Source organism: Anser brachyrhynchus, assembly GCF_964034855.1.
Source record: "Anser brachyrhynchus genome assembly, chromosome: 27".
NCBI classification, from domain to species: domain Eukaryota; kingdom Metazoa; phylum Chordata; class Aves; order Anseriformes; family Anatidae; genus Anser; species Anser brachyrhynchus.
Window position 1 is genome coordinate 875045 of NC_137720.1, and position 22694 is coordinate 897738.

Here is a 22694-nt window from a genome sequence, read left to right on the forward strand (position 1 = left end):
TAATTAGAAAAAAATGGGAGCAACTCCTGTTGTTTTCAGTCACATCGTTCAAACTGTTGGTTTAAAATCCTTTTGTAGGCATCATAGTAAAGCTAATTGAATTATTTCCCAGTGAGATTTGCACATCACACTTTATGATTTTCTTGAGAACAGTTTTTTTTGTTTCTCATATCTGGGGTTCAAATTTTTGTTATATAATGTCGTAAGTTCAAAGCTCTGTTGTCCAGTTTCCTTTGTGCTTGGCTTAACAACTAACCTGTCAAAACAGCCAGCTTTATACCTCCTCCTAATTTTTCTTTCAATTGCCAAAGGTTTATCATAGGCTGTTTTTACATGGGAAAGTATTACTGACCAAATCAACCCACTGTGGGAGATACGCAAATCTGGGCTGAGAGCATGTTTTGTGAACCTCAGTATATGTATTTTCTAGTAGGTGAACAGAGGAAAAATGTGATGACTTTAAGATAGGAATAATGTGATACTTTTCATGTTGTTTACATGCCAGTTTCGAATGCTAGAAGAGAAAAGAACATTGAAAAAGAACAGCTTAAATTATGCTGATTTCTATTAAATATTTCTGGGATTCAAGTGAAAATCTATATGTGCCTAATTTATTTCTTTTTACTGATTTGCAGTTAATGAAAGAGTTTCCACTTCTCAGCATGCTGAATATTCACGAAAACCTCCTGGAGGCGCTACTGGAGTTACAGGCTTACGCAGATGTCCAGGCAGTTTTAGCAAAGTATGATGGTAAGTGATGTATACTGGGAAATACTGGTGGTTTTGTATAAGTGCATAGGTGAACTGGGCAAGGCTTGCCTATCCGAAAGCAGATGTCTAACCAGTATCTCAGCTTTTTGACTTAGATTCCCTTCATCAGCAACAAGTAGGTATTTCCAGAGCGTGGGTTGTTTCTTTTATTTTGAATTGTGAGCTCAAATTTAGGCGACCTATAACCCATGCACACCTTTTATGTTAAGTTAACACTAATTCGTAAAGATATCTTGGAGCTCACTTTGCCTCAGCTCAAGGATTATTTTAATTCTTAATCTCTTCTGCATCCATGGTTATGCCTAATTTCATCAGCCTTTCTCTGTTAGCTCATGGCCTCCTAAGTAATTGATGTAAATAGGCTGAAAAAGGTAGTCTTCCCGTCTCTTGTGTTCCAGTCTTGGCCTCAAGATTCTGTAATAGTGAGGCTGCTTGCCAGAGATTAGTGACATACAAGCATGCTGCTTGCCAGAGATTAGTGGTATACAAGCTTTCGTTCATTAAGTGGCAGTGGTTTGCTTTCACTTTGCATCTGAAGTAATACATTTCAGGTGTTGTACGAGTCTAGAAAAAGGCTAATAAAGTATATCCTTACTTTCTTACTGTCCTCAGAGTTTTGCCACCTAGATAATGCCCACATCATTAGTGTACAAAGTGCTGCTGTCAAATCTGTCCATTAAATCATCTCTAAAATGGAGGAACATGGAAGGAGGATGTTTTTGGCAATTGTTCAACGCCCTTGAGGAGTCGATATGTCCTCTCTTGTGTTTCTGTTCTTTATAGCTTCAGGGAATAAAAAAAAATGTTCTTGTCAAAATCCTGTGCCCATTTTCTGTGGTCACTCTAGCTCCCAGTTTCTTTTATTTGATCATCTGTGTTCTTCTGTGTGGGTTTTTATTAATTTAACAAAAACATTTGCTTTTTTCCTGGTACTTCTTTATCTTAGCATCAAAAATTGTGACATTTTCTTAAGAAAAGGTTTCTGATTTTTTTCTAAGCATCTGGAAAAATGAGTATGAACTTCAAACTCTCCATAGCCTCCCTGTGTTTTGCTTGACACGACAGCCAGACTTCTAGTAAGTGATGGACAAGCCCAGGATAGGATTTACAAAAAAAGCAAGAGCCATCTGACTATACACAACATGGTACTTGGGAATTAGACCCCAGACTTTGTCTGCTTTTAAAGTAAACTTGTACTGTGGAGTGCTAACATTCTAATCTATAATTGTCAGCTCAAACTTGGCCTCAGATGTTCTATAAAACCTACAACTAATAGAATTTTTTCCTATGCACCTGGAAAAGAATGGAAATTGTGTTCTCATTAAAATTTGTCTACCTGTCTGTAATGTAATGTATTTTTGGTCAGCTTCTAGTAGGTCTCAGTATTTTGTAAAACTCTGTGTTAATGTTGAAAAGTTAGGTAAAGATTGGAAGCTTATTTTAAACCTTTGTGGGTTAATACAGGACAAGCACACTGTTCTTAAGAGTATATTTATACACGCATTTCTCTTTGAATTCAGTTTCGGTGTTTTGGCTTGTTTTAGTCTCTTTACCATCTAACTACAACTCTGAGTTTTTAATCTGACGCTGACTGGTGACCAGAAAGACTTGTGCACAGAAATCAAAGTTTCTAATCAAAGTTGAAATGTTTCAGATGTTACGGTTATTGTATGGTGTACCAAAATAAAAATCTCTAAGCTCAAAGGAAATGGGTTTGAAAATGTCTTGCCTAAAAATCTTACAGCCTAATTATTTTATTTTATCGTAGATATTAGTCTTCCAAAATCAGCAGCAATATGTTACACAGCAGCCCTGTTAAAAGCCAGAGCTGTTTCAGAAAGGTAAGCAAGCACAACTGTGAAAACAGTGGTTTGTTGCTAATCTTGGGTTATGCTGTAAAATACGACTTTAAAAGGTCTAAATCCAATGTGTAATATTTATATTTCTAAGATCAAGTTATGCATATTTTAATATGCATATATTTATGTATAATAATTAGCTGTATAGTTTTGTATAGTTAAGCATAATTTAAGGTTTATTTTAAGCATCCATAGAGTTAATACAGATGAAAGTATTTTTTTGAAGACCAATGTACATGTATGCCTTTGTATAAATCTTGTTTTCAGTATCTTGCTTGTGGCATTCATCACTTCTTTAATTTGTGGATTGGGTGATAGGTAATTGTGGTGGATTTTATGGCATTTCACTTTCATTCTGATCCATTTATGCAGCTGATTTCAGCTTTAACTCCTGCTATCTGATATTCTATCAATCTTATGAAAGACTTGGGCACTCAATCACTTGGGTGATTGACATGAAATTTCAAGAAGTTTAACATATCTTTGTTGTATGGGCTTGGATGACAGTCAAGATACCTAAATTAGCATGAACATTTGTCTCCTAGAAGCATTTATCTATCTTGATAAATCAGTCAAATTTTAATGAACTCTAAGCTTATAAAGAAAATAAACATCTGGATAGCTTTTATTATTTATTACTTTTGTTCAGTATGAATTTTCCTCTTTAGGTTCTCCCCAGAAACTGCCTCCAAAAGAGGGCTTAGTACAGCAGAAATAAATGCCGTGGAAGCAATTCACAGAGCTGTGGAATTTAACCCTCATGTTCCAAAGGTAAGAGTATTTTATTTGCTATTGGACCACTTTATTGTTTTCTAAAAGAAGTCATGTTATGTTGATGTCTGTTTTGAGCCTTTTTAGCCCCATGTTTTCCTGAAGTTGATTATAACTCTTGAGTTATTAAACCGTCTAGTATTTATTTCATAAAGGTTTGGTTGCCAGAATTAGTTTTTTGTAATAGCTTATGTTCTAGTAGTGTTGCTACAAAAAAAAATTAAATTTGTCTAACTTGTTGGAAAATCCAGTAATGTGTTACTGAAGGCCTTCTGTTGGGTAAGGATAAATATTAACAAATATAAATTTAGATATTTAAAATCCCTGAAGCCAAGTTAAGTTCACCAAACAATGACCACTCGCAGTATTTCAAAATACTTTGTTATGCTTAGAAGCAAGGCTGTGGTACTCTGGTTAGTGGTAGATCTGTCACTTGCTCTCTTCGTTTTTAAACAAGAATAAGAATCAATACTTCTACATTTAACGCCTGTCATTACGTGAAGTGGCCAAGGTGTGGATTCCACTGAGCATGGTGTGAAAATAAAATTCTATGTGGCTTTTTACTGTACTAGCATTAGTGATGTGTTCAGTTTGAAACCTTGAATGCAGAAGGTTGGCTTAGTTCTGGACCTAATCCTCTGCAAATGATCGTGGAGTCCGGATGACTATTGCTATGAAGGCTCGAATTATCCAACCACTCTATTCTGTCTGCCTGTCCAATCTAATAGAATGTGCACTGGGGAAGCTAATTGCTGGGAGAAATTGCTGCTTGTTTGCATGACTGATCAAGAGCGTAGCAAGTTCATTTCAGACAGTCTCAGACAGATTTTTCTTTTGCCTCTGCCTTTAGGGGAAGAAGATTATAACGCATTATCATTGTCTAAAAGTTTTTTTTTAAGTTTTGTTTGTCCTTCAGTTATTTCAGGAGTCTCGTATACCTTTTTAAAGAAGTTAGATATAATTTCAAACAGACTGTTTGCAAAATATGCTCAGTAGTTTTACAAACAATTGTGGAAACCGAATCCAGGTTTCAGTAACTTGATCTTCCTTTCTAATTGTATCTGTCCAGTTTTCTTGGTGAGTTTTTTATTACAATGTTACCTTGAAACACTACTTTATTAGACTGCATGTCAGAATTTTATTGAGAACTCCACAGAGTTCTGAAATTCTTGTAGTCAAATAATAAAAATAATAAAAAGGAGGAGAGGAAGGTTACAAACAAGTGTAATAGCATACCTAGAGGATTGCAGTGGACTATTGGCGAAGACAAACTGGTTTTTGAATTTGCAATCTGTTCTGATCCATAGGCTGAAAATAAATGAATTTAGAAAGTAGAAATCCCTTTGCTCTGGTATCTGATGAAAGTGGTTTTGTTTACACGTAACGTTTTGCATAAGGAAAAGAATGTCTTTTTCTCTTTGTTCTCAGTTATGCTTTTACAAGGATGGGTTTTGTTTGGAAAGTAAGGAAAGCATTTTATAGTTCTAGAAAAATGGTACTCTAAAGCCATTTCAAATTAGAGATCTGTAACTGCATTATGATAATGTATGAAATATTCATTTCCAATGATCTTCTGAGTATTTTCTAAATTTTTATTGGGTAGAATGACTTTCTGAAATCTGCAAAAAACCAACATTTTCAGTGCTAATACCTTGCCTGCTTTATGGTTAAGTATGGACATTAAACCCTTCCGTATTCTGGAATTTTGCTGTTTATGTAGTAACATATGGGTGTTATATACGACCACCAAAACATAGAGTTTAACATCGGGATGTTGTGGCAATACTTGCAGTGGGGCTTCGTCACGACTTTGTATTCCCTTAAAGTGGTTAGGGCTATTGAAAACTGGGCACTGGGGAGAGCATGAGGAGTCAGGTCAAAGGGCAGATATTTGAGACCATTTTCCCACAGCAGCCCTGTGTGAGTGATCCTTTACTGTGTTAAAAAAAAATGAAGAAGATTAGAGGGGATTAGCAAGAATATTACCCTCCAGAGTGTGGGCCCAAGGCACTAAGAGAAAAACCTAGCCAGGCAGTAAATGTGCTTTATTTGGCCAGGGCACAACCCCTACTACATTCCTTCAAGAATCTGAATGGGAAAAGTTAAGTCCTCAAAATGGATTAGTAAATAATCTCATAGTTTGTGGCATCTGCTGAAATAAATCGGTGAGTTAGCTGCATTCTTACACTTTGGGAGACAGTCAAAGGAATTGCCAGCTACATTGATCAAAGATGTGGATTAGCTTTGGCTGTTACTGAATGAGACACTGTATGCTAGGAGAGACCAACTCACAGGTACATACTAGAGCTGAAACCGTCACTTAATTCTTTTAAAAATACTCATCTGATTTTTAAATTGAAGTTCAAAAGGAATAACTCTTTTTTAATATAACACGAAGAAGCAAAATTGCATGTCTTATGTTTCAAGGAAAATGGAAAATTATTAATCCTTGTGTTTTTTAACCCTTCTGTGCATTGCATTCTGCTGATGTAGGGAGAAGGTTGAAACAGGAAAAAACTGAAATCAGAGATTCTTTGTGATAGCACTGAAAAACCACGTTAAAATAAGACTGTGGGTTTAGTTTTTTATTCTTCCTTTGGTTAGCATACTGATACTTTCTGATTTGCTGCTGATACTTGGGAGCTAACAAATATTTATCCTCCTACATTGAAAATTGCGCTGCTGAAATGATCAGCAAAAATATGATTTTTTATTAGCCTAAACTTGTAGTTCATTGCTGTTGTACATGTGGCATTACACTTTGTGTATATTCCACAAGATATTTTTTTTTTTGCCTTGCCATAGGTGCTTTTTTCTGATATTGTATGTGTGAAAACCCCAGTTTGAGCCTACACTGATGGGACTTGCTGCTTTTCACTTGCTGTAAAAATGAGTGCTGCCTAACCTGTCAGGATTGAGCTGTGTTAGCAGCAGGTAGAAGCTGGTCTCTGTGTGGTGCTCACCTATGCCTCAAGCGATCCTGTTTAACAGTTAGTAAGGATTTTGGAATATCCTATGTAACCAGGTGTGCTTTCCGTTTTTTTATTTTTTATTTTTATTTTTTACTTTCAGTACTTACTAGAAATGAAAAGTTTGGTTCTACCTCCAGAGCATATCCTGAAACGAGGGGACAGTGAGGCAGTAGCATATGCTTTTTTTCATCTCCAGCACTGGAAGAGAATAGAAGGGGCTCTAAATCTGCTGCACTGTACATGGGAGGGCAGTAAGTATCTCTCCTTTTTTTTTCTGTACAATAGGCTAATCTCTGCCTCTATTCACCTCAGTCACAATCGGTTTTGTTTTTGAGAATCTGATCACTTGATTCAGATACAGATCTAATGTCATTCACTCTCTTTCAGCATTTAGGATGATCCCGTACCCATTAGAGAAAGGTCATCTTTTCTATCCCTATCCAAGTTGCACAGAAACAGCAGACAGAGAACTGTTGCCAAGTAAGTGGTTTATAAGCGGTAACGATAATAAAACATAACTTAAGGACATGTTCAATTTGTGCTGTTCTTTATTTACCTTACAATGTTTTTTAGTTAAGAGCTTCCCTTGAAGGGGATTCAGCTATTTGTTGATGTCCCTCCCAAACGATCCTTAAGCATATCACAGGTGTGTAGGCCAAACATTAGCTCGATTCTGTAAAAACATAATGGCTTCTTCAAATATAAAGTTTGTGTGTGGTACCTTCAGCCTGCGTTTGACAATTTTTGACAGCAACTAAATGGACCAGTTCTTTAAATTATTATAAAATCCATGACTTCTTTTAAAACTGTTGTAGAGTTGTTTCCTTTTAGCAAGGAAGGAATGCATGTTTTCAGTCCTGCATTCAAAGTACCTAGCAGAATGTGTTTGTGATCGTACAGAGAATCTTCACAGAATGTATTTTGGTTTCTGTCACTAATTCAGTGATACATATTAATCTGTTGGACACTATGCTGCTTGGAAATTTTTATCCATTTAGATCATCTTGTAGATTTATGTTAACACTTGACACTGAAAAGTAAGTCTTCTCCAAATGTCCAGTACTTTGAGATTACTTCATGGAAGTATGAACCTACAAGTTTTATTGCTTTGGTAAGGCAACCTGAAAATAAACCATTAATGCCCGTGCTCATCATACTTAGGAAAATAGCATTAATTTAAATTAGAATTGGACTCTTTATTGTACATGTTAATAGAATTCCTTTTGTGAAGAAACACAAGTCCCGCAGGACTGGAAAGAGCTACTGCAAAAGCACCATCAGACCCACTGAGACCACAGCTGTGGAAAGCAAAACTGCACATACGTGTTTCTATTTAAAAAAACTGAAGTTATATTTAAAATGTGTAATTTAAATTTGCCCCCAGACTGCTTTAAATTACTCGTTTCTCACTTACGCAGGATATTGCAGAAGGAATTCCTCGGTTAGTGACTAACCCTAACTTGTAGACTTCTCAGCATAATTAAACACCAACACATGCAGATATTTCAACACGATCATTCACGCATTCCTGTTATGTTTTAAATATAAAACTACCCATAAATAAAATCATCTTAACACTTTTATTGCAGTACTTCCTCAAGGAATCTTGATACTTTACTTTAAATAGATAAATTTAAAACAAATTATGTTGGCCATATTAATAATGCAGAAATCCTGGATTGATCTGACTAGTGACAATTCCCAAATGGCTGTGAACATATGGAATTGCCTTTTGTTGTCCTTACCTATTTGGATTTGATTGTAGCTAACGAATGTAGGAAAAACTAGTGCAAAAAGAATCTTTCCATCTTAGGTTATCGCTTTCTTTACATTATATATCTCTGCGTTTTAAAAATCAAGTGAGATTCTACATTCTATGAGAGCATGACATTTATTCCTTAGTAGACGAAGTAGTTTCTTTGATTTTTCAAGTAGAGACTGTGTTTCTGTCGTACTGTATCATGGCATAGCAGGGCTGATTGTCTGTTAATGAGTGACCTGATAATCTCTGGGATATCATTAAACATCTCTGACTAGATGGAACTCAAATGCTCTGCCTAGTTGTGCTCCAAAATTATACACTTAAAAGCAAAACAAAACCCAAATACTCTGCCTCTGAATTGCAATAGCACAAGTCACTTTTGTTGGGCTTGCTTTTATAATAATTTCCCTTACGTGCCAACATTCAGAAACAGTAACTGAGGATTCGTCTTCAGACTTCAGTCTGTTGCATATCAAAACCCTACAAGTACAAAATGTAAAACAAATACAGTGAGAATTAGTGCAATTATATTTTTGTATTTTCCAAAAAGGTATACTTAAATTTCAAAGCTTTTGTTAGATTTTAAAACGAGCTTGTGAAGAAATATGCAGCCCTTTCATAATTGCTTATGTCTGTAGAAAGGTTTTTCTTCATTTGAAAACCATTCAAAATCATTGGTTAAAAGTCAGAGCTGCAGGTATTCACAGCCGGTAAGTAATTGCAAATTCACCAAACAGGTCCTCAGCTAGCAACCAGTTGTAGTGTCTTGAGTGCTGAAAGCTCCATATGCCAGCCCCTTAGCCTTTCTAATCACCTTCTTGTGATTTTGTTACCGTAGATTGGAAATTGCAAGAAACTGCTATGTGGAGAATTTATAACCTCGTCCTGGTACTGTTTTCTTTGAGGTCTACTCTGTCAGCTGCTCTGAAAAATTTACTGTAGTCTACCAACCAGAAATCTTTGAAAAGTATTAAGGAGCTACTTTGCATTTATATATAACGTGATGGTTGTTTTGTACATGCTGTGCATTTGATCTTACAGGAAGGGCAGATAACAGAATTAATGCTTCAGGTGGTTGAAAACACCTGAATTGCTTAAAAATGATCTTTGTAATTTTGACAGCTTGTGGATTTTGTAACTCTTCCCTGTGTCCTGTTAAAAGAGTACCAAAATCTACGGCTGATGAAATGCTTCAGAAATAAATGCCATGCAAGTGAAAAAGATGGTTGGGAAGTGTACTGACTATCAATAAGTAAGATGAGCCTTTGATATGGGGGGAAGATTTTTGAGAAGTTTGAATAGAGTACTGGGACTTAATATGGGGTGCTGCACAATAGTCTTGACACTGAATTTATGCATTCTGTAAGTCTGGAATTAAGCATAAAACTATGTAAATAATTCAGAAAACTGTCTTTGATTATCAAATGTCAATATTCTTATTTTTTTTCCTTTTCAGCATTTCACGAAGTCTCCGTTTACCCACAGAAGGAACTTCCCTTTTTCATCCACTTCACAGCAGGCCTGTGTTCCTTTTCGGCAATGCTTGCACTCCTTACACACCAGTTTCCTGAGCTGATGGTCATTTTTGCTAAAGCTGTAAGTATTGGCTCTCATTTCTATTTTACCAACGTTTCCCACGTGTTTGTATTTTAAAAGTCAAAGATGCCAGCTTCCATATAGCAGACGTTTGCTATGTTTCACTACGTCTGCTAAGGGCTTGGTATAGGACTTTTTAGCATGCTTCCTGCTGCATTATTACTGTTGGTTAAAAAAAAAAAAGGAGGAGCTGCTTGGACAGCTACTATGCCTTTAGGTTCCTACTAAAGGAAGGTCTTGTTAATGCTAAGTTGAATTCTTGGGCAAATCTGCAAAGAGAATAATTCATACAATTCAATAAAATGTTACTGAGGTCTGCCTCGTTTCTGGATTTTTTTTATGCCTCCCTTAAAGAACCTAGCTACAAATGATTGGACAACAGCAAACAGCGGAATACATAAGTGTACATATTGGTGGGTTAGAAAGCAGTGATTTAATTGCAATAGCAGTTATGAAATATTGAAGTTGGTAGAAAGCGAAAATGATCTTTGCTGCTTTAAATATACTTAATTGTGTCTTCTATGAGCTTTTTCTTCACGTGAACGGTTTCTGTGCACCTCTCTTTTTTCCTTCTTTCTGCCCTATTCTTTATGGGTTTTCTTTTCGCTGCTTACCTGTTAATATTGGTACTGGCTCTAATCTAGAATCTTTTCCTGGACTCTGAAAGGTGTACTGTCGTACTTCAACAAGGAGGAAAAAACTGTATAGGCAGCTTCCCTTACCCACAGACTCAACTGTGTAGTATATTAGGCCTTTATTGAGCTATGGATCTCATGCAGTGGAGTGGAGTCACAACTCAAGAGCACTGAACTATCAGTGAATTGTTATTTCAAACTTTGCTAGTCAAAATAGAAAGTGAAAGAGGTTTTGCTTTCTTGCTGTTTTAATACATCAGGTAATGGAGACCCAAAAGGTAAGCCCTTTTTCTTAAGAATACGTTGCTCCTGAAAGTGTTGGCTTTGCTAATAATTCCAGTGTACAACATCCAAATCATGCAGGTCTGAGAGTGGGGCCCCGTCTCCACGTTTCTGTTGATCTTTATGTTAGAAAATGTAGTTGGACATGCCAGTGACAAATTTCAGTGCTGCTCATAATTGGCCGGATCCCTAGTAACTAGGGTCTAACTATCTGCTTGATTAATTCTGTAAGGACTGCATTAGCAAAGTTGTGTGATTTCCAAAGAGATACAAGGTCAAATGTTATGCTAACAAAGAATTGCTTGGTGAAGTTCTCTGCTAGGTTTCTTGAACCAAAAAAAGACTTTGTACAAGTTAGTTGGCTTTATATAACGGCATTTTGAACGTCAATTTACATGTCCAAATGTGGGGAAAAAATCACAAGGTTTGGTCATTTGGCAGTGTATTTATTTAACATTCTGTAGGAAAGGATGGATAGTGCTTGCTCAGCAGGAAAGATGATCAAGAAGCATTGATATTGCTGCATAATTCCACCGAGCAATTGATAGAGATGACAGGCACAGATGAAGGGGTTCTTGCCACTCACTGTTCTTGTTTCATACTGGCAAAAGTGGAAATTACATTGTTAGATAAACAGAAAAGGAGTGAATTCTGTATTGATCTATTGAGATTGGCTGCTGGGAAGGACATCGTCTTCCAGTATTCTGCTATTTTAGAAAGAATTAATGTTAATTTTTGTTCATACTCTGACTAATAGTCTTCCTTATCTTAATTATTAGATTATTGTACTCTTGATCCTATTCTTGTTTTCAGAACCATTCAGAAAACTTGTAAGAAACAATGATATTCAGTATCAAACTCACACTTTCAATTTTATTCCTGAATTGCCTCAGATCCTTTGCAAGTTGTTTCTGTATTTTAACTATAGATAGTGCTGTGGTGAATGCTGTGTTGAACACTTCATAAAACATTCTCTCTTGTGCTTTGGAGGTATGTGGCATCTAGATGAATTTTGATAGAATCATCTAGGTTGGAAAAGACCTAGATCATGAGCTCCAGCCATCATCCTGACTTACTGAATCCCATCACTAAATCGTGTCCCTTAGTGCCACATCCATGTCCCTTTAATACCTCCAGGGATGGGGACTCCACCACTTCCCTGGGCAGCCCATTCCAACGTTGACCACTGTCTGTGAAGAAATTCTTCCTAAAAATAATTTTGTACTGAAAATGGAAACTTATGTTTAATGACACCCCCCCCCCCCCCAAGAGTACTGGGATAAAAATGTGCTGTATCTAGTGTTATACCTGCAGGTAATTTCAGTGCTTTAAACTTTCTAAATAAGATAAAAACCCTGTGTTTTTCATGATTTCAAGTGCTATTTCATGATACTACGTTTTAACTTATTAAATAGAATCATTTGAGATAATAAAGTTCTGGACGGTAGATACTTGGAATGCTTTGGCCTTAGTGAGAAAGTGGTACAAAACAGATTTCTAGCAAATTGCTGGAATTGTTGAATTTCAAGCAAATCTAAAGCACGGTTTTAAGAATGACAATTGAAAAGTATTGTGCATATGGATTTTTTCACTATAACTAAGTGATTTAAATACGACTACTTAGATTATATTTCAGTTGCTTCTTAAACTGTTGTTTCCAACAATTGAATCTAGTGAACTGCATGCCTCTAAACAGCTTTAAGAAGTTGAATACCTTTCTATTGACTTTAAAAGTCTGAGTTTACATATTTTCATTTGTTAGTGCTTGAGTTTGTTTCCTCCGTAATAAATCACAGGGTAAACCTTGGCAAATTGCTAAAAGTATTCCAAGTGGCCAAAAATCACAATGAAGCATTTGCTAGTTCCAATGTATACAACCTAATACACCATCAACAAAAGACTTTAGCACTGGCACCTACCCGATTCAGCTCCCTCTGAAACTGATGGCAGTCTTTCCATTGTAGTCACTGGCCCTGGGATCAGGCGCCGGCGGGATTTTGGTTATGTTTTATGCAGGTGGAAGGGTTTGCAGGCACTAGGGACTGATGCTCGCAGAAGTGCTTAGCATTTACTAATCTAGTTAGAGCCAACCGTGGCTTTACTAGTTCTCTTGCAACTCGAGTTTTAAGACGCGTCAACTATAGGAGTAGGGGAAGATGTGCCACGTGAGTCATTTGGGTGATGACGGGGCAGAGAACTCATGATCTGCAAAAGGACTGCAGGGGCTTCAGAGGGTGCTGTGGGTAAGGGCTCAGCCTTGCTGTTTGGTTCAGCTAAATTTCTGATTTCTGAGAGTCACTGTTACTGATAACCTGAGGTCTGTGGCTGTTGGGAATTCTCTTGGTAAGTGGCAGAAGGGAGGAGGTACAGGAATGGATGACAGTAGTATGTACAGCTCACTGAGCAAGCTGAAAAATATCTTCTGTCAAAACGAGACGAAAGGATCTTGTTTCCATTCAGTATGAATTTTTATTTTTGAATAATTATGTAGGTGGAGGACTGGGTAGCTGTCTAGGATCTTGCAAAGGTGATGTTGCAAAGTTCCTTTTTGCAAAGTTCCTATTTACAAACTGTGACAAAGACGCTGAGAAGTCTGCTTTCAAGAATACTGCAGACACAGCGTGACAGAGGGCACCGTAAAGAGTCTTGTCAGAAGTTCCCGAGACCAACTAACATGCTTAACTTAAGAACAAGTCAGTCCCGTTTTTTTAAGTCCTAACCTTTTTTCCAATATACGCTACTGGAATAGACCAGCGTTAGTTCATTTTGAAGTATTGAAAAAATACAGCAGTGTTCCAGTATCCTACTGAAAACACGTTCCTGTTCAGGGAATTGGACAAAATCCTAAGACAATACATGTTCCAAAGTATTTTGATATGGATTGCTTGATATTTTCACAACAAAGAAAGAAGTCATGGGACTTAAATTAAGAATTGGCTAATTTTTATGATTGCAAGATAAGGAGAAAACATATTTCATTCTGGTTGTGCTGTAGCTCCCCATTAGAGGATTCCTTGCCCTTCTCCTGATAGCAGCCAGCTAGAGACAGAATATAGGACTAAACAGACCCCAGTCTGTCAAGTCCTGTTTTCTGTGACAATCTGCTTTACTTTCTGAACAAATCCCCCTACCACTTTCCCCAAAGCTCATTAAGTGAGACTGGAGAATTAACTTTTTAGCCAGCTGCTGAACTTTTCATATTTATAAACACTTGAGTCTTTTGCTTATCTAAGAGAAAATGTGTATAGTTTGGAGATGTGCACTTCCCTGCCAATGTGTAATGAGTGGTTCTACACTTCATAGAAAAAAAGCCTGAAGTTTCCTGTCACAGCTGAGTGTCGATGCCAAGGGCAAAGGTTTCTTGCCTTGCTAATCTACATCTTAACTCATGCACTTAATGTGAAGGTGCCACACGCACGCAGGCAGGGAAGAAGCTAGCTGCAATGAAAAGCTCCTGCGCTGTTGTGAATGTTATGTTTTAAAAGCCTTTTTAATGTAATATTTGAGGTTATGATAGAAGCCAGGAGGGCCAAAGTAAAACCCTCAAAGTAAATGAGTCCTGTCACTGCTGCCTCATGAAAAGAGGGTTTGTGTGAGGATAACACAAGTCCCGGTGGAACGGTCGGGGGGATGGGTTGAGAAGGTGCAGGGGAGTGTGCACCATTTGTTTTAGCTTAATCTTTATTTCTGGAACTGTTTAGATGGCATCTAGAATATGGATCCTGTCTGGAAGAAGGGGCTGGTCTTGCTGGGTTGTCTGTTCAGTTTTTACACGTTTGAATCGATGACCTATATATAATCCATGCCTGAATATACGAGAAAATGCACTACCCTCCTTTCCATCTGGTTAACTGACGGTGTGAGCGCGGAGCTGCTGGCGGGGTTGCAGCACAGAAACGCCATCCTAACGCGTCCTGCTTGTGCCTAGGTGCTGCGAGTGCTTTGGCCCGTGAGTGCTCCCAGCGTGCTGGCCTCCGGCTGAGCCCTGGATGTCCCCTGGGTGAGTTGTGCTCGGAGCCGCGGCTTTCTGGAGAGGTTTCTCTTTTTTTTTTTTTTTTTTTGGTCTTGGTTTTAAAGTCAGACACTTGTCTGCAGCAACACACTGTAAGATAGAGGTTTTCTTTGTTCATACCTTGAGCCTATGGAAGGAAATTGTTTTTTGAACTTGAGCTCATTTATCGCTGTGATCTGTTTTTTGTTTTCCAGTTCTTTGGGACTGTCCTTTTACCCTTCGCTATGGAATCGCTATGGAAAACACTGAGGTCCTCGTGCTGTCCAGTCTATGGCATCAGCTGACTCCAGTTTGACCGGAGCATGCTTTCCACGATGCTTCGATTTCATTGTTCCCACAGGCGTCTCTGCCAGCACCAACTGGGCATGGTTAGCTGACACCAAGGGGGGAAGGCAACAAAGAAAGGTGTGCTCTTCAAACCGGTGTCTTTCACAGGCTTCCATGTTGGTAATGGTGCTTTATGTATGAATTTCTTCTTTGGCCTTGGCGTCTGTAGTCATCTAAGAAAATAGTTTTTGTTGAGCAATAATCTCATTGCTCTCTTAATCGCTTGTACAACAGGAAGCTAATACTTCCTCCGTAAGAAATGAGAGAACACAAATTGAGCAGATGTTTTGAGTATTGACACTTCTTTCTCAGCTGGAGACGCACCAGATAACTGGCTTAGATTTAATTTTGTAAGCCTTTTTCAAAATATTTGTTAAGAGCAAAGTATGGCTCTGCTTTCTTTATTAAAAGGTTACTTCTTAACGCATTGAGTTTCATTGAATTCATAAGCTGCTGTTTTAATACAGATTATAGCGTACAAACAAAGATTTGTTTCTTCTGTATCCTGTAAGCTTGCATTACACAAGGAAATTGTGGTACAAGCTCCTCTATTTCATATTGTTATTTCTTTAGATTTAATTGTACATCTTTTGTCTTTCAAATCCCTTTGCGTTGAAAAGCAGGATGATATCTGAAACTGCCAAAAGTGATTGTGGTATCTGCACGGGAGTCTGCTTGGGAGACCCGAACTTTCAAGTGTTAGTCCAAAGAAAAAGTACTATCATTGTTGATATCAAGTCTTGAAGAGAACTGAGGTGTGGAGCACTCTTCAAAGGAATTACTTCACATATGAACCAGCCACAAGGGTCTGTTTACTGCAAAGGTGAAAAGATAGCTGTGGCAGCCAAGTGCTTTGAGGTAATTGGTGTGACCTCCATTTCCACTCTTCCCCCATTAGAGAAAATGTCAACTCTTTAACATTCGGGTCTGCTGCTCAGTATTGAGGAAGCAGACTCATGTTAGACAAGGTGTCTTAAAATGTGGAAGTGGCAAAAATAGCACGGGCTTGTGGATAAATGCTAACTCTGAGCACATGAAGTTGCCCATCTTCATACATTTCACAGACATACACATACAGTTATCCATAGTAAATAGGGAGATTTTACATGCTTAATCTACACTGAATCTTTGTGAAAGATTGATGTAAGCTGTGACCTCGATGGCTTCTTTGAAAGGTGTCATAAATTATTCTAGTTTTTAAATCCTGAATGGAAGAAGCTTGCTGTAGCCTACACTATTTTCTGAAGTAGTACCTAAATCAATCAGCAGATGTTTTTTTTTCCATCCTGAAGTTATTTGATTCTTTAACATAAGCAGGACTCCTATGAAAGAGGGGATATTTTAATTAGTACAGATGAAGTATTCCTTAATTCTGATTCTCTAAAAGTCTTCTTTCAGCACAGTTACAGCTTCTAGTACTCTCTGTTCTGCAGAGCCCCCTGCCAAAGGCCTGGTTGGCACGTGCAAATAGTAGAGTTGTCATTCCAGCTTTTGGCAGAATATAAAATGAAAGTACGCAATGTGTATTATCCTAGACCATTTGAATTGACCTATAATCTACCTTAATGCAGAAGGCTGAGTTTTTCAAATTCTTTACCTTGTAAACAAAGGACTGTAGAACGGATGGTCACCTATGTGTCTCCTGTTTGCAAGCGTGGCTGAGAGGATGCACACATGTTTAGGTAGAAATGCCATTGTTATTCTCCACTGTATATTTGTATTGACTGGGCTTTAATCCAAGCTAAACACTTGAATTCATTGAGGAGTCACAAGAGGAGCCCTACAGAAAGGTGCTACCAAGATGTTTTTGAGTTGCCTTACTACTAGTAGGTGATTTTCTCAACTCTCTTTCCAGTTGAGTGTGAGCCATTGGGGTTGTTTCTCACTGTGGAATCGTTGTGGTGATTAATAGATACGCTGTGTTCATGCAATTTCACTTCTTGGTCCACAGGGGCCCATAAGGTAACCAACCTAATGCTTTTTAAAGTTGAACATTTTCCAGCATTTGTGTGGGGTTATAAATGAAGCAGTGCCTCCCATGTATCATCCCAAGAGCTGCTTTCTTTCACTGTCCTCCCCTGACATAACAGTAACAGAAAGGGGATGGGCTTAGGCTGAAAGTATAGCTGGCAACAGTCTATGTAATGAAAATCTTCCTGTCTTTCTAGAAGTGCCAGTAATTCTTGAGGAAGGAGGAGCTCTCTGTATGATTTCCTAGCAGGACCGTTCATGCTTTATAGCAACATTCCTTAGCCACTTAGGAGCAGGGACTTACCACCTGATGCATACCATAGCAATACCATATCAATCCATGTGCAGTTAGGTTGCTTTTATATATATATGTAACAAGACAGTTATGACTCAGGACAGATAAACATTGATTGTTTTCCCTGAAACATGTGCTATGGTAACCTTATAGACACTGGGATGCCAAAAACCTTTTTTGTAGGTTGTATGTAATGTAGACTTCTCCAATTTTCATTTGGAGTAGCCAGTGAAGCAGCATAATTGTAGTCTCTTTGATTCATACTGGCAGGATTTGAATTTGCATGTGTGTTTTTTTGTTGTTGCTCAAAGTGTCTTAAAGCATCTCACACCAGAGTAATTTTTGGTCAGAATGTCTAGGTAGAGGAACGTTGCATTTCTTCCTGCTAACCTCTTTTGTGTAAGTGATCTCCAAAGAGGACAGGAAGGAAGGAAAGAGGGAAATATTATTGTAGGTAGTAAAGCTATTGAAGCAGTTAGGCAACTAAATTCTCATGTGAATTTGCCCAGTTTTACCACTGATTTTAATGAAAAGTATCTAAATATGTTTGTGGACAGGGCCTTTATTGCATATGCATCTAGAGAGATCACACAAACATGACTTGTTTTCTTACTGAAGCAGAACTTTGTAATATTGGCTTACTTCAGATGAAGTCTTTGGAAGTTCAACACCCAAATACTATTTGATATTTGATGTAATTTAGATATGCTAATCCTTTAAGCCTGACAAATGTCCATCAGGTATATTATTCCTATAAGCATACTTTATCTGAGGAATTAATAAGCTCTGTAACTCTGCCCTGTTGTACAAGGAGGAGTGTTCCAACTCAGTCCATAACAGGTATGGTGGGTCCTACCAAGGATCTACGGTGGCCCGTGCCAGTTGCCTGGGAAGGATGTGAGAGCGAGCCAGGCATGTGACAGTGCCTCCAGAGCACTCTTCAGACACTTGCACTGCAGGGTCGTCTCCTCCAGAGGTGGTGACTTTGTGCTGAACAGCTTTCAAGGGGTAAAACTTTCCACTGTTTTATAATATTAACATAATCAAGCTCTTAAAGCAGTGGTGAGGCAGGTTAGGCTAATAAATATTTCTGGTTGACAGAGTCAGCCTGAAGCAGCTCTAGTTTGGTTGTGCTAATAAACCACATCAGAATTATCCTCTAGGTAGCGAGCTCTCTTACACTTGTATACTCTGAAGTGAGTCCTTCGTTCCCGAAACCGGGGGGGGACACATGCACTGCTAGCTTGTGTGCAGGCATGTTTGTGGCAACAGGACTTTCCATCCTGTCCGAAACCGCAGTCACCAAAATTGTGTCGACAAATGTGTGCTGGAGGTGGCCCCCTCTTAGCCCTGGCTGCCGCGTTGGAGCGGTTCCTGGCCCAGGCTTCCTATTCTCTGCTTTTCCTTGCCACATCTCCTCCAGCATCGGCCAGGCCTGTTTAGTTCCTGCCTCCTTGTCCTGGAATTGTTGTGAGGGTGCCAAGCCTTGTAGATCCATGACTCTGAGCAAGGCAGGGTTTAAAGGTCATAGTCAAGACCATTAATAACAAGGTGCAAACGGCTGGTTTATATGTAATGTGAAGCTTTTTACTTATTTCATTTTTGCACTTTGAGGGCTCTGTTTGCTTATGGAGCACTTGGTGTCTGGTACCTATTTAGGCTGAGAGCAGGCAATTGGGTTCCTTCAGGCCTTCAGAGGAATGCAGAAAATTGTTCTCTGGTGTTGTAATTCTGCTGGGATAACTGGAGCTTATTTGTCTCACTGCTTATTAAATGCATACTTGTCTTGAGGTCCTCTTTTTTTTTCTGAAAAACATTGGGTGAATCCCAAGGACCACAAGTGAGAGGAAGATTCCAGGGGGAGGGGGGCGAGTGAAGTGCCTGCACCTCTACGAACTGCATCAGCAGCCTCCTGTGCCAGCAGGCTGGAGAGGCTAAATATGAGAGCGAACTCGAGAGAGAAAAGGAGACGTACATGTGGGGGTCTTACAGACATAAATTAGTTTTGCCCTTCCCCCCTGCCCAGAGATGACAGGCTGAGGGGAGATGCACCTCCCAGACTCCTAATATATGGGGTGTGTGGTTGGGAGCCACATGAAGCTGCACTGAGACTTCAGACCAGGACCAGCTGTGGAGGTAGAGAGCAGATGTGCGCTGGTGCTGTGCTCTTAGCAGAGGACGGTGTTGGTAGCAAGGGCAGCGAGAGCAGATGGGATTGATATTCTGCCAGCCTCAGAGCAGTACCTGCGTCCCCGTGTTTTGCTGATAAAAAGAACGAGCAGGCTCCTTGTTTCTTTCTTCTGCAGTTGAAGGCTGCATGGCTGCATCGGTGATGTGCCTGCTGTTCTGGTCTGTGTATGGTGGGAAAACGTCCCCTAAACATCAGGTTACATTGACAGTAGCAGTAGCAGTGGGCTTCTGTGTTCAGTCTTCTGTGGTCTGAATTCCACCCAATTTTAACAAAGGTGGTAGAGAGGAAAGGCAACTTCACTTTCAAACTCTGCCTCTTGCCTCCTGGCTCCCTTTTCCCTTTCTTGAGCCTCAGAAGCGAGGCGTGCTCTGCACGCCCCAGCCCTTAGCGCTGCAGGAAGAAGACAGTGATCTGGGATGCTGCTCATGTGCTTGGAATTTTCCTCTTCTTTTCCAGCTTCGATTGTTGTGTCTTACTTTTTGGTAGGCTCTTAGGTGAGTCTGATCTTTGGGGAATGCTCAGTAACACACCCACATTATTGCATCAGTAAGGGTGCTTCCGTGAAGATGAATACAGTTCTCTGTTGGGGATCTTCTTGCTTTGGTTATGTCTGGTCAATGACATTTTCCTTTTACTCTGGATGCATCGAATTGTGCAATCGCACTGTAGCCCCATCAGCTCAGATTCTTCTCTTAAGAACCTCTTGATTTCTTTTCTAATCTGGCTGCAGGCTATCATCAGTTACAGAAGTGTGACAGTATGTGACTATTGCATTCTCCTACAGTGACTCATCAGCTGCGATTTCAGAGCAGTAATCCCCTGCTGCTAGTTGGAGCAGCCCTTCATGACTCGTGTTCAGTAATGAGGGATATGAAAGCTCCCACACAGATCTTGACAGGTTATGCAAATGTTAGTCAAAATGCCCCAACAAATCTGTCCCCGAGACTTGGACCTGTTACAGGCTGTGTGGCTGTTCGGATAACCCCCGTGCAGCTCGCTCTCGCTGGAGGAAGCGGCTGTTGGCACAGGTACGTGAGCAGAGGCCTTTGTGTAAGCGTGGATGTGGTGGTGAACAGGAAGGGTCTATGGCTGTGACGAGGGGTTTTTAGGACTAGGGTGTAACTGAGCAGTGTGTGCACTCTGGATTGCTGTAGGTCAAAAATCAAATCCATCTTTTCAGTGCGCCCATCCAGAAGCATGGTGGTGGTGCCTGGGCTAAGGCCCTCTCTCACCTGCGTGTGGCTTAGTAGAGAGAATGCCCTGTGTTTGTATAGGTCCTGTGGGTTTGATGTCTTCTGCCTCCTCCTCCTCCTGTGTGTCCTGTCCAGCTTCTTCAGAGAAGGTAATTTGTTCAGGAGCTCATTTAGCCATTTTTTCTCCTTGTTTCTGAGTTCAGCCATGCTTTTGACTGGGAGATAATTAGAACATGATCTTCCATAAAAGGTTCCCTGTACGTTTTAGATTACTTAAGAGGGGCTTGTGAGTGGAACCGAGTATTCCCTGACAAGACTGCAGCCTTCATAAACTTTTATAGATGGAAAACATCTGCTTTCTGAAGATGAGTGCACTGAAGGGGAGTTTCGGGAGGCCTCATATGCAAGAAGACATCCAGCAGTCTGAATTACATTCAGCCTGCAATGGGCCGTCTTCCTGCGCAAGCACTGGAAGTTAGTTCTAGTTAACCGGCGTTCTGACTCCTGGGCATCGTGCTTTTCGTGCTTTTGCTAATCGCTTGTTAATAAACAAGAAACGAGCACGGTCGCACATAGCCCTCTGCAGAAGAACCTCACGCCTCTTCTGCCTGATAGACTCGAGCTACTGGGCTATCCCCGCAGCTGCTCCAGGTGCTTCTGTAATCCTCGTGCCTGTTGTGAAGTAGTTTTGCTCTTCTGATGTGGGGGCAGAAGAGCAAAAGGGGAAGGCAGTGAGGCCACGGAGTTCAGTCATGCCAGTGGAAACAGGTATGGGTATGGAGGGTTGCCTTCTCAGCTGTGGCTGTTCATTAAAGTGACAAAGGCATCCAGTTCTAGTATCTTGGTGCTGATACAGGAAGGGGGAGAGCCAATAAAGGCAAGACAACCTGTCCTCAAGAGCTCTTTCTCCTTTGTTTTACAACATTGAATATCTGCAAAGGGAAGAAATCTGTTAGCAGCAGACAAGATGGAGGTATCATTCATCAGGTGGGCCTACAGATCTGCTCAGAAGCAGTGTTTCTGCTGGGGGAGAACTCCCAGAAGTGCTGGGGAAGAAGAAATGTTGATCGGCAGCCGACCCCAGGTCCCAGGGCACTGGGGTCCCTCCCAGCTTGCGCTGCTCTGGGAGCTCGAGGGGGGAGAGGCCTGGATTGATTGCAGAGGGGGCAGCATTTTTTTAAAGCCTGTCGTAAATTGATGGTAGGTGGAGCAGTAATGAAGATAAATGAGAGCGCTCTTCCCAGTAGATTTGCCTGCACGCTCGTGAACGCTGCTGCAGCGGGCTTGAAATGCCTTTGGCCTGGCTCAGCCCTCCTCCCGCTCACCTGCCAGCATTCCTGACACAGCTTAGAGACGGAACAAATCTTGGTGAAAAGCTAAACATCAGCTTGAACGCAGGTCTGCGTGAGCAGCGAGGGGAAGAAGAGTGCTGCTGAGCCCTCTTGTGCGTAATCAGTGCAGGACTCAGCAGGGAGATGGAGCTGGTTTAATTCTGCAAGAAGCACAGCCGGGCAGTGGAGAGATGGGATCCTCGTGCCTTTTACTAGTTCTGTTAAAGGTCACCTTTCTGCTCGTCTGAGGCTCTGCTGAAGGGCCTTTTCCTGCATAAGCACCCTCTGGCCTCTGTCTGGCCGGTTGGGAGCGGGGTGCTGTCGCCTGGCCCCATGGCAGGCTGGTTAAATTCTTTGAGCACTTCCCATCAAAGCAGTTCTCAACGTGGTTTCCTCTCACCACTCAGGCTAGTATTTCCTAGGGCCCTTGGGTAAAATCCTCACTCAGATGGCTCTTCATGCGGTGGCCAGTGGGTGGCTTAGGAACTGAATAATCTTCTTTGCTTTAATCCCATCCTGCTCTTTGACCCTTCCTTCCAGCATTAGTGCTGTGCAGACAGGGAGCTGGGCAGCCACATCTCGCTGCTGACAGGAGAAAACCTTCCGTCCTTGCAGAGACACGACAGCCTTTCTAGAGGCAGCTGCGGTACAAAATCAGACCCGAGCTGAAGTATTTACAGATGAGTGGCACCGCTGGCTTGTCCTTTCCTGTTGTTGTAAGCTTAC

At 40.2% G+C, this 22694-nt stretch overlaps 1 protein-coding gene across 5 annotated transcripts in view; it reads left to right on the plus strand.

Annotated features, from left to right (window-relative positions):
• The window catches only part of ST7L (suppression of tumorigenicity 7 like), a 35529-nt gene extending 20119 nt beyond the window's left edge, over nt 1-15410 (plus strand). For all 5 annotated transcript variants that reach the window (XM_080569397.1, XM_080569395.1, XM_080569396.1 and 2 more), the window contains 8 exons: nt 636-750; nt 2540-2612; nt 3299-3401; nt 6474-6624; nt 6761-6853; nt 9592-9731; nt 14577-14648; nt 14855-15410. In XM_080569397.1, coding sequence (XP_080425523.1) covers nt 636-750; nt 2540-2612; nt 3299-3401; nt 6474-6624; nt 6761-6853; nt 9592-9731; nt 14577-14630 — 729 coding nt within the window. In that variant the 3' untranslated portion in view covers nt 14631-14648; nt 14855-15410. The remainder of the gene's footprint in view (nt 1-635; nt 751-2539; nt 2613-3298; nt 3402-6473; nt 6625-6760; nt 6854-9591; nt 9732-14576; nt 14649-14854) is intronic.
• Nucleotides 15411-22694: the final 7284 nt, after the last annotated feature.